Raw genomic sequence first — 13,051 nt, 5'->3', positions numbered from 1 at the left:
TTAACATTCCCCTCCGCCATTATCAGAAGAACACCTAATGTTTTGTATGAATGTTGAGTATGTTATGTAAAGCTTTACTAAAACTGCCATGTATCTGTTAATTACAAAATGTATTGACAAAATGTATAAATAGATGGGTAGAAATAGATAATAAAACATTTTAAAATCATCTCTGTTAAATTCCTACCACATGTAATTCCAATGACTGTGTACCTGATTGAAGAGCACCATTCTGTCAACACATTCCTTCAAGGTGAACAACACATCCGCAGATGGCGCAGACCCATCGGCCGATGGGTCTGCATTGTCATTTCTCGTGCATCCACAGATGGGTCAGACCCATCGGCCGATGGGACCGATCCACAGATGGGTTCCAACAATTATGTCTCTTCTATTGGAATTGTAGACGGTGGCTTGAAAACCAGGCCTAAAGGGCAGTGTACAGAAGCGTTTTTTAAAAATAACAATAAATACAAGGTGCGGGGAGGTATACTTCGCTGCACGTGATGTGCAACGCACGCAGAGTAAAACGAATGCTCATTTACATCCGTAGGATGTCTAATAAATAAGTAAGATATACGCACACCTGACACTAGGCCGAGGCTTCAGACTTTGGCATGCTCACGAGGCTGCACCGTCGAATAAACTGTTGCAATCCGTCATTTTTGACTGGCTTTTTTTTACTAGTTTCAATACAACGAGCGTATTTTTTTACATTTGATATTTTCGTCATTTCGTACATTGATAAGTTGTTACATGAAAAAATTGGAATCCTAGGACTCCCATATAGCATACAGAAATAAAGGGCATCCATCAGCATGCATGAACCTGACATATCCACAGCATCACCCATCCCCAACCCAATATAAACAAACAAATAAACAAAATCAAAATAGTAAAGCAACACATTTTCGTTAAAAGTTTGGCCTGCAGTTACCATTTTGCTGTCAAAGCACTTACATTTGGTGACCAGAGAATTCTACTTGTGGTAATTTCTTTCCACAATGCCCAGATGTTGTTTGCTCATTTCTGGAATTGTTAAAATGTACGTGTGTGTTTGTATGTACACATGCAAGGTATTCCAGAAACATGTACACACACTTTGCTTACATATGTATTTATTTGTAAAGAACATGGATGATGTTAGATTAGTACAACATGTATTTTAAGGAAGCAAATGTTCTACATACCGACCACCAGCTACAGCACACTCGACTACGGTGTAGTACAGACCGACACACGTGTGCACATGTTGATGATGAAATAGCAGTGAAAGGAAATTAAATCTCATCCCTAAACTCTGCCAGTGTTGCTGGCTTTCTATTTTGATGTACACAGTCAGTGTCATTAAGGGTACCCACAAGTAAAACTTTAAGGGTGTTTGATCAAGAGATGTGGAGGATATTCCTCCCTTCCTCTTCATCATACCCATCTTCTCGGTAAATCAGTATTGAGATAACCTCTCACAGTGTGGTGGTGTTGTCTTAGCGGTTAGGGTGCCGGCTTGGGATCCGAGGATCCTGAGCTCGAATCCCGGTCGATCACTGAATTAACACCAGGGGGGTTGACCCAGCCTGTCATCCTTCCGAGGTCGGCAAATTGAGTACCAGCTTGCTGGGATGAATGATCCTGGTGTGTACCCCGATTTAGAATCGGTACACTGTATCCCTGTGCATCGTAAGAGGTGAATAATGGTTGGCGTCAAGAAGGGCATCCGGCTATAAAAACATTGCCTCAAAACAGAGAACCATGATTGTCATGGGGCCCGCAAGGCAAAACCTTGCTCTGGCGGGGGAAAATGGCCTTAAAAACGATCATTCATTCATTCATTCATTTAGTGCGGTGGTGCTCTGATCCATCTTGTTCGAAATAAAACTCTTTCTTGGTGTCCATCTCATCAATGTGGGGTCGAGGAGGACACATAAGATGCTGTAATTATTGTACTGCACTCACCTAAAAAATCTTCCTTGTTTCTTCTTCCAAGAAGTGTAATGTTGAAGAAAGTAGAGGTTGGTGATTACATAGAAGATGAAGTGCTCGGGGTGACAACAGGAGAGGCAGGAGGCAGTTAGTGTATTCCATCCATGGTAGGAGCTGGTGTTGATGTGTATGGAATTGTGTCGAAGAGTAACTCTGAGGCACTGCAGCTATGGCTCAGTAACATCACGTACAGGTATGGAGCTTTGTGAAGAGGTTGAACCACCACTTAAAGTTTGTTACCCTCGCCTGAGGAGAGGGTATTGCATTTGAGTCCGTTCGTCTGTTTGTTTGTCTGTTTGTTTGTTTGTCTGCACAGAATAAATATGATTTTCTCTGCAACCGTTGGTCCGATTGACAGGAAATTTCCACCATAGGTGCAACTCCACCTGTATAATTTTTTAATGATAATTATGACGTCATAGGTCACGTGGTTCGGCCGCCATCTTGGAAAAACCGAAAAACTTTGCACCTCGATATCTCAGAAAGCGCTGAATACAAAAAATTGAGACATGGCTCATTGTAAATAACTCTCCATGGGGAATAAAAGAAGTTAATGATGATGTCATAGGTGCCTCCATTATGACGTCATCATTCGACAAGTACAAAACTTCATCCGATCAAGATGAAATTTATTGAGCATAATCTCGGAATAAATTAGTTTGGAAAAAAAATAAATGATGACGTCATCGGTCACGTGGTTCGGCCGCCATATTTGTTCTAATACAAAAGCCTTAAAAACCACTGAAAATACATCCTGGGGAGGGCTTGCAATCTCTGATTGCTCTTTTTCTTGTTTACAACGCTTTGTTGAGGTCTTAAGCATTTCCTGAAGTCATTATTTTCATGAAGTTCAGTTTCTCCTTCATTAGTTTCTTTTAGGTATGGTAAATATTCGTTATTTCTTGTTGAGAGGAAAACTCATCCTCTGTATAAGAAGGTTATAGATCCTGACTGTTCTCCAACTTTTATTCCCTGATCAATGATCGTCTCCACTTTTTTCTTTACTGTCACTTTCACTGTCATCATTATATTCTTAATTGGGGTTAATAACCATCTCTTCATCCTTCATCTGGCAGACCACAGGTGCTTCACTGTTGCAATTCATCCACTCCATGAGGTCATCTTCATGGAAGTCCTTGGCCACCTCAGTGAAAAACATCAATTTTGCTGCATTATCCTTCTCACTTTTTGAATCACTATATTGGCGTAAACCTTTAACAGCTTTTCACGTTGCCTTCTTATGTCATAAATAGTGGCGTTACACATGTGGCAATATCATAGCTCTCCCTCAGGTTCAGTACCAACTCGGCCGTATATAATTACGCGACGTTCACGAAGTGAAAAGCGGGGTCAAGGGAACGGTCACGGAGGTGGGTACATACATATGTGTCTGCATTAAAAAAAAAATCATTTTCTCAGCATCCGTTGGTCCGATTGACAAAATTTTCACCATAGTATGCGTTTACTCATGTATAATTAATATAATAATAATTATGACGTCATTGGTCACGTGGTATGGGCATCATCTTGGAAAATCGAAAAATAATTGGACCTCTATATTTCTAAAACCTCTCCAAGTAAAAAAAAATTGAAACATGGCTCGTTGTAAAGAACTCTGCATGAGGAATAACTGTTGTTGTTCTACATATATATTTGTTTATATATATGTATGTTTGTATATGTGTGTACACACATTCATTCTCTAAAAATATTAATTAGTAAGAAGTGGTGTTTTTGCATCTTGCGGGATACCTGAACAAGTGTTTGCTCAGTGGTATCACTGTTAATATTTTAATTAGCTCTTCTTTTGTCCGTTTTGTTCAAGCATGTCATCTTGAATAACAATAACATGGTAACCATGCTCCATCAATTTCCTGATTGACAAAGTCACAGTTTTTTCACTCCTCAGTAAAGCAACACCTTTATAACATGGATAAATCATGTGTCAAAAGTGCTAGATATCGGTAACACTTACGGTCGGTACAAAGTGCTCCTCGGTATGATGTAAGGGTGCAGTCACATGTGAATTGGTTCCAGTATTGAACACACATGCCTTGATTGGCACACGAGTCTTCTTGACATCTTGAACTAGGCCCTGAAAAAATCCAAGCATTTTCATATCTTATCGGTTTTAAGCTTACATCTTGTTTTTTGGTAAGTTATATTTATGGAAAGCCAGTGGCTGGCCATCTTGATCAATTGAAGCAACATTTCTCAGCCACTTCTGTGGACTAAATGAGTCCCTTGGCACCACATCACATGCATGTCACCTGAATGACTTACACAATACACATGCAAAACTACGTGCTTGCTGGAGCTTGTTTTTTTTTTTGGAAGAACAGCCATTGCCTAATGATGCACTTCTATGCAATTACTGGAATCTCAGGTTGTGCTGATGGCTGATGTTTCAGTTCCGTGGAGAACTGTATTCCCCACTTAAAATTGTTGAAAGAAAGTGTTAAATATATTATTCACCCCAAAATTCGACAAATGTATTTACCTTTTTATCCCATTGATTACTGTGAGCACACATAACATATGAAAACCAGCTACACTTTCAATACTTAGCTTTTAAGTGCTTTTTGAATGCTTTGACCAATGGTTACTTTATGCATAGTAATTGGTTATTCAGACTTCCCATAATTGTTAAAGAAATGCAAAAACAAAAATAATTTACCACATCAAAGCAAAACTCCACAGTTATGTGGGTGAATAGTACTTCACACATATGTATGTGTCATGGGTACGCGTGCACACACACACACAAACGCACACACACACACACACACCTTCTTCATTCCAAAATCTGAAGAAGCTCAACGACCTCACAAATACCAGCCAATAGACTGTCGACCAACAACATACAAACTTTTAACAGGAATCATCACTGAAGCGATGTACCACCAACTACCACAAGGAGGCCGAGAGGCAGAACAGAAGGGATGAAAGAAAGAATGTTGTGCAACACAAGACCAATTACTACTAAACAAGGCCATACTTGAAAACTGCAATACGAGAAGAAACAAACTGTTCACAGTATGGAGAGACTATAAAAAAGCTTCTGATAGCATCCCACATTCATGGATGACAAGCGTTGCGCCTAGGTCCCCCGTCGGTGAAGTGATGTGAGTTGACAAAGTGGAAAACGCAAGGCGGCCATCTTGGAATTTGACGTGGCGACCCAATTTTCAATAGTGTTCTCCCTTATGCGAAGATACACCCACACACCAGATTAGAAGTTAGTAGTTCCTTTATTTTTCAAGATATTTCACTCACAAGGTTCAGACATATATATGGTGGCGGCCATCTTGGAATTTGACGTGGCGACCCAATTTTCAATAGCGTTCTTCCTTATGCCGATATACACCCACTCACCAGATTAGAAGTTAGTACTTCGCTTATTTTTCAAGATATTCCGCTCACAAGGTTCAGACATACATGGCGGCGGCCATCTTGTATTTTGACGTGGCGACCCAATTTTCAATGGCGTTCTCCCTTATGCCTAGATACACCCACACACCAGATTAGAAGTTAGTAGTTCGTTTATTTTTCAAGATATTTCGCTCACAAGTTTCAGACATATATATGGTGCCGGCCATCTTGGATTTTGACGTGGCGACCCAATTATCAATAGCGTTCTTCCTCATGCCTAGATACACCCACACACCAGATTAGAAGTTAGAACTTCGCTTATTTTTCAAGATATTCCGCTCACAAGGTTCAGACATACATATGGTGGCGGCCATCTTGGATTTTGACGTGGCGACCCAATTTTCAACAGCTTTCTTCCTTATGCCTAGGTACACCCACACACCAGATTAGAAGTTGGTACTTCGCTTATTTTTCAAGATATTCCGCTCACAAGGTTCAGACATACATGGCGTCAGACATACATGGCGGCGGCCATCTTGGATTTTGACGTGGGTTGCACCCACACACCAAATTAGAATCCGGTCCTTCGCTTACGCACGCACGTACGCACGCCCGCACGCATGCACGCACGGACGCATGCACGGACGGAGGGGAAAGCATAGTCCCCCTTTCGCTCCGCGGTGCGACGGGGGACAATAAAGTGCACGCAAATGTACAAGATAAGTCTCCAAATAATCAAGTGTGTTGATAAAGCACTGGATCTATGGCATACCACACTAATCCTACAGCACTCAGAAGGAAAGATTGAAATGCCAGGACGAAAGTTATAACGTGGGATCTTCCAAGGAGACAGCCTTTTCTGTTTTGGACGGATTGTCTTGTTTTACTTTGTTTTTATTTCTTTTCCCTCCTGTTTTGCCTTGCTCTGGATCCACTAAGTAACCTTATGAACGAGCAAGGACATGGATACACACTAACAACCAATACAATAACATCCAAATGAACCATAAAGGTGACACGTCTACTGTACATGGATGATTTAAAACTCTTTTCATGAAACGACAAAAAATTGGCAAAACAACTGAAATTAGTGAAACTATACTCCGATAACTTCCAAATGGAATATATATTCTCCTCCTCCTCCTCTTCCCTTTGTAATGGGTGACGTCAAATGGCACCAAGATCCTGCCCTGCCTTGACCACGATACTCATCACCTCCCCTCTATCCTCAGCCCATTCTCTCAACTCTCCAACCACCTCCACCTTACTGATATTCCTCTTCACACAATTTCCCCATCTCAACCTTGTTCCTTCAACCTACCTGCTCTCTTTGCCATTCTATTTTCCCCCATTTAATTTGCATATATTATATATACTAGGGCATGCCCGTACTATATCTATATCTAAAATTATATCCCCCCCCTCTATTTACATGAAATGGTTTGGTCCAAAGCGAACGGCTTGCGAGTACGGTGACAATCCCCCCCCCCTCTATTTACATGAAATGGTTTGGTCCATTCGCAAAGCCAAAGCGAACGGCAGTTACGAATCGCAGTTACGATGAATCGCAAATTAGTTTTAATTAGTTTTAAAACATAGTTTAACGGCAACATAGTTTGCCGACGGGAAATAAATGAATACGCTCTCAAATGTGCCATCCGAGGCAGAGTCTGTTCGCCACGTTCGGCACACGTGATAGCTCGCTGCTCTCTGATTGGTTGAATCGTTTTTTGGACATAGCTCGGTAACTACTTCTGCGATTAATTTAAAACCTTGAAAAGGCACATCCTCGGGTCCCCAGCAATATACCTGGCAAGTTTCAAGTATATCGGACCGGTAGTTGTCGAGAAACAGCGGTCACAGACAAACATACAAACAAACATACACACAGAGATTAGTGGAATTATAGATAGATATATACAGGCATGTGAAAAAGTAAGTACACCCCATGTAAAGTTTTGACTTTTTCAACATATTTCAACATACAGCTATTTGATCTTCACTTCAAAAATATTGATAGATAAAGGTGATATTGTAGCGACCCATGGGTCCCCCAAAGCTCGAGACCAGCAACAGAATCTCCTGGCCCAAGCCGGTGACGTAACCGGCGGCCAAACCGCGGCGCCGAGGTTATAATCCTTTGCACCTGTCGGTCACATGACCACCAAAGCGTGCCTCGCCTGAGAGGCGGGGCTTTGGTTCTGATGTATGCTTTTTGGTTTGGATATATATATGCGAACCCGATAAACGGGTTTTCAGAGTTCCCGAGATGATTATACAATAAACATCTTCTCGGACGAGTTTGTGTCTTGTCCGTCACTTCGTCCGTCTCAAGCAGGAGCGCTGCTCCTTCACTGGTGACCCCGAGTTTACGACACGCGATGGACACGGCAGTGTCCCTCAAACTGCCCACTTTCTGGGAAGCACATGCCGCCGTCTGGTTCGCTCAGGCGGACTCCCAGTTCGCCCTGCATGGCATTACGGAGGACACCACGAAATACCATTACGTGGTCGCCGCGCTCAGCTCCGTGACCGCCGCCCGCTGCCTGAGCCTCCTCCAGAGCCGGCCCGCTGACGGCAAGTACGACGCCATCAAGGCACTTCTTCTGGGCGCTTTCGCCCTCTCCCCGGCTGAACGTGCACGACGCCTGCTCGACCTTCCTGAGCTCGGCGATACGTGCCCGTCCGAACGTATGGACTACATGCTCGCGTTGCTCGGCGAGCATCCCTCGGATTTCCTTTTCCAAGAGCTTTTTCTCCGCCAGCTCCTGGCACAGGTCCGGGTCGCCCTGGCAAGCACGACCATCACGAACCCCCGCGACCTCGCCAGGGAGGCCGACAAGATCGATTCGGCAAGCCAGCTCGTCAGAGCGGCGAGCCAGCTCGTCGGGGTGGCTGCCGGGAGCCCGCTCGCCGCCCAGTCGGCGCCCGCGGCGCGGTTTCCCGCCCACCCGCCCGACGCCCGCGATGCAGCTTCCTTCCCGGAGGCTGCCGGGCCGGCGCAACTGGCAGCGGCGACGCCGCATCACCCAGTCCCGACGCGTCGACCGGAGCCCCAGCCAGACCCGGCCTGGTGTTATTTCCACGCCAGGTTCGGGCGGCAGGCCCTATCATGTCGACCCCCGTGCACGTTCGGCAAGTCGGGAAACGGTCGGGCCGGCACTCACTACCAGCCATGAGCGCCGGCCGTTCCGGAAACCTGCTATTCATCGCGGACCAAGCGTCGGGGCGGCGTTTTCTCTGCGACACCGGCGCTCAGCTGAGCGTCATTCCCGCTTCGGCGGAGGACAGGCGGGCCGCCATTTGCGGCCCCTCCTTAATCGCGGCCAACGGCTCCGCCATCCGCACCTTCGGCCCACGCACCGTCGCCCTCCGCTTCGGCAGCCAGCTCTTTCGCTGGGAGTTCGTGACGGCGGACGTCCCCATGGCTTTGCTCGGGGCCGATTTCCTTTGCGCCCATGGGCTGCTGGTCGACATTAAACGTCGGCGTCTCGTCAACACAAAAACTTTCAGCTCGCTGGCGTGCGCCTTGAGCCCTTCTGCGCCCACCGAGCTTTCCTGCGTCCTCCCGTTGGCAGACGACTTCGCGCGTCTCCTCGCGGAGTTCCCGGCCCTCACGCGACCGACGTTTTCGGCCGTCGCGGTGCGTCACGGCATCGAGCATCACATTCCCACTACGGGCCCGCCGGTGTACGCCCGAGCTTGCCGTCTCGACCCAGCCAAACTCGCCGTCGCCAAGGCCGAGTTCGCCGCGCTGGAGCGCCTCGGCATCGTGCGGCGCTCCGACAGCACCTGGGCCTCGCCGCTGCACATCGTCCCGAAGCCGGGGGGCGGATGGCGGCCATGCGGCGACTACCGCCACCTCTACCCCCGACAGGTACCCCGTCCCGCACATCCAGGATTTTTCCGCCCGGTTGGCGGGGCGGACCATTTTTTCAAAAGTGGACCTGATTCGGGGGTACCACCAGGTGCCCGTCCGCCCGGCCGACATCCCGAAGACGGCCGTTATTACACCTTTCGGCCTCTTCGAATTCCTCCGGATGCCCTTCGGCCTCAAAAACGCGGCACAGGCGTTCCAGCGCCTGATGGACGGCGTGCTGCGCGACTTGCCGTTCCTCTTTACCTACCTGGACGACATCCTCGTCGCCAGCACGTCCAGAGCCGAGCACCTCCTCCACCTCCGGACGCTGTTCGGCCGCCTCAGCGAGCGCGGCTTGATCGTCAACCCGGCCAAATGTCACTTTAGTGCGGCGACGATCGACTTTTTGGGCCACCACATCACCCGGAACGGCACCGTACCGCTACCGGCCAAAGTCGAGGCCATCGCCGCTTTCCCACGCCCCCGCTCCGTCAAGGCGCTGCAGGAGTTCCTCGGGATGGTGAACGTTTACCACCGCTTCGTGCCCCGAGCTGCGCAACTCATGCGGCCCTTGTACACCGCCCTCCGTGGCCGGCCAGCGAAGCGCGACGTCGTCTGGTCCACGGACATGGACGCTGCTTTCACCGGCGCGAAACGGGCCCTCGCCAATGCCACGCTGCTGGCCCACCCGGTACCCCATGCTCCCATCGCCCTCACCACGGACGCCTCCGACTACGCCGTGGGCGCAGTTCATGAGCAATGGGTAAACGGGGCCTGGCAGCCGCTCGCGTTCTTCAGCCGGCAACTCCTGCCCAACGAGTTGAAGTACAGCACTTTCGACCGCGAGCTCCTCGCGATGTACCTGGCCATCCGCCATTTTCGCCACCTCCTGGAGGGCCGCCCATTCACGGCCTTTGTCGACCACAAGCCATTGATTTTCGCCATGGCCAAGGTCACGGAGCCGTGGTCGGCCCACCAGCAGCGCCACCTCTCCGCCGTGTCGGAATACACCACGGACATCCGGCACGTCGCCGGAAAGGACAACGCCGTGGCCGACTGCCTTTCTCGAGCCGGCGCCAACGCCGTCCACCTCGGCGTCGATTTCGCCCTGATGGCGACGGACCAGGCCACCGACGGCATGGTGCAGGCACTCCGGGTGGCGGACACTGGCCTCCGCTTGGCTGACGTCCCCTTCGTGGACACGGTCCTGCTTTGTGACGTCTCCCAAGGCCGACCTCGCCCCGTTGTGCCGGTCACCTGGCGGCGTCGCATTTTTGCTTCGCTCCACGGCCTCTCACACCCGGGCCGGAAGGCGTCCCAGAGGCTGGTGTCGGCACGTTGTGTCTGGCACGGGTTGCGACGGGACGTCCGCGACTGGGCCAACGCCTGCACACCCTGCCAGCGGGCCAAGGTCCACCGTCACACCCAGGCTCCGCTGGCTCCTTTCACCGTGCCCGAGCGACGTTTTGACCACGTCCAGGTGGACCTGGTGGGTCCCCTGCCCCCATCGCAGGGGTTCACCCACCTGCTTACCATGTTGGACAGGACCACCAGGTGGCCGGAGGCTGTGCCCCTCGCCTCCACCACCACCGCCGACGTGGCCCAGGCATTCATCGCCACCTGGGTCGCGCGTTTTGGCGCACCGGCGGACATCTCGTCAGACCGCGGCCCACAGTTCACGTCCGAACTGTGGGGCGCGGTCGCCCGCACGTTGGGCGTTACCCTGCACCGCACCACGGCCTACCACCCCCAGGCCAACGGGTTGTGCGAGCGGTTCCACCGCTCCATGAAGGCCGCACTCATGGCCGGCCTCCAGGACGACGGCTGGGCCGACCGGCTCCCGTGGGTCCTTTTGGGCCTCCGCACGGCTCCAAAGGAGGACATCCAGGCATCCACCGCCGAGCTGGTGTACGGCCAGGCCCTCCGCGTCCCGGGCGAGTTCGTGCCCGACGCCACCAGCCCCTGGTCCGCCGCGCGCCAGCGCATGGACTTCCAGGAGGCCGCCCAACGTTTCGCCCCGGTGCCCACGTCCCGCCACGGCGACCCCCAATCCTACGCCCCCCCAGCACTCCGCACGGCGGAGTACGTCTTTGTGCGCCACGACGTGCACCGGGGGCGCTCCGGCCACCATACGACGGCCCCTTCCGGGTCCTACGACGGGACAACAAGTCCTTCGTCGTCAGCATTGGCGGCCGGGCGGACCGGATTTCGGTGGACCGTCTCAAGCCGGCCCACATGGACGTCGGCCAGCCGCCACGGCTGGCTCTCCCACCGCGGCACGGCCGCCCCCCGTCCACTGCACCCCCCGTCCGCCCACCCGCCACCACACCGGACCCCCCCCCCCCCCCCCCCCGCGACCAGCCAGGGGTCGTTTCAGTCAGGTCATCCGGACCCCCTCAGGTTGACCTTCCTGGACCAAGTCGATTCTGGGGGGGGGGGGGGGCGTGTGTAGCGACCCATGGGACCCCCAAAGCTCGAGACCAGCAACAGAATCTCCTGGCCCAAGCCGGTGACGTAACCGGCGGCCAAACCGCGGCGCCGAGGTTATAATCCTTTGCACCTGTCGGTCACATGACCACCAAAGCGTGCCTCGCCTGAGAGGCGGGGCTTTGGTTCTGATGTATGCTTTTTGGTTTGGATATATATATGCGAACCCGATAAACGGGTTTTCAGAGTTCCCGAGATGATTATACAATAAACATCTTCTCGGACGAGTTTGTGTCTTGTCCGTCACTTCGTCCATCTCAAGCAGGAGCGCTGCTCCTTCAATATAATATAACAAATACCATGAAACATTTACATTTTGTAGTCCATTGTATAAATTAAATAAACAAAATGCAAATTTCGCATGTGGAAAAAGTAAGTACACCCTTGGCTCCAATAGGTGGTATTGCCCCCTTTCGCAGAAACAACCTCAAGTAGGCGTTTCTTATAACTGTCTACCAGTCTCTGACATCGACTGGGAGAAATTTTTGCCCACTCCTCCATGCAGAATTATTTCAGCTGTGCGATGTTTGAGGGGTTTCTTGCATGCACAGCTCGTTTCAAATCCCCCCACAACATCTCGATGGGATTTAGATCCGGGCTTTGACTTGGCCATTCCAGAACCCTCCATTTCTTTCTTTTCAGCCATTCCTTGGTGGATTTACTGGTATGTTTAGGGTCATTGTCATGTTGCAAGGTCCACCTTCGGTTGAGCTTCAACTTTACAACAGATGGCCTCACATTATCCTCAAGCACCCTCTGGTACAATGAAGAATTCATCGTGGATTCTATAATGGTGAGCTGCCCAGGTCCTGATGCAGCAAAGCTGCCCCCAACCATAATATTTCCACCACCATGCTTTACAGTTGGTATCAGGTTCTTGTAGTCAAATGCTGTCTTTGGTTTTTGCCAAACATGTCTTCTGGTACTGTGGCCAAATAGCTCGACATTTGACTCATCTGTCCAGAGCACATTGTTCCAGAAGTGCTGGTCTTTGACGAGGTGTTCATGAGCAAACTTTAGTCTTGCCCTGATGTTCTTTCTGGACAGCAAAGGTTTCCTCCTGGCACACCTCGCATGTAGATCAAACTTGTGCAGCCTCTTTCTAATGGTAGACTTGTGCACTTTGACATCAACAGTGGCAAGACCTACCTGTAGGTCCCGTGATGACATTCTGGGGTTCTTAGAGACTTCTTTCAGCATCGTGCGGTCTGCTCTCGGGCTGAACTTGCTGGGGCGGCCTGGCCTGAACAAGTTGGCAGTTGTTTGGAGTCTTCTCCACTTGTGGATGATCTTCCGCACAGTCAAATGATTGATTTCAAATTGTTTGGAGATCTTTTTAAATCCCTTCCCAGA

General features: G+C 49.9%; 1 protein-coding gene across 1 annotated transcript in view; it reads right to left on the bottom strand.

Annotated features, from left to right (window-relative positions):
- NRXN2 (neurexin 2) overlaps positions 1-13,051 on the bottom strand; it is an 871,230-nt gene that overhangs the window by 447,209 nt on the left and 410,970 nt on the right. Inside the window, exon 15 of the mRNA XM_078784719.1 lies at positions 3,956-4,075. Within this exon, the coding sequence (XP_078640845.1) occupies positions 3,956-4,075 (120 nt within the window). The remainder of the gene's footprint in view (positions 1-3,955; positions 4,076-13,051) is intronic.

Source organism: Myxine glutinosa, chromosome 9 (genome assembly GCF_964187855.1).
Source record: "Myxine glutinosa chromosome 9, kmMyxGlut1.1, whole genome shotgun sequence".
In the NCBI taxonomy this organism is placed as follows: Eukaryota; Metazoa; Chordata; class Myxini; order Myxiniformes; family Myxinidae; genus Myxine; species Myxine glutinosa.
This window is presented reverse-complemented; position numbering and strand designations above follow the sequence as displayed.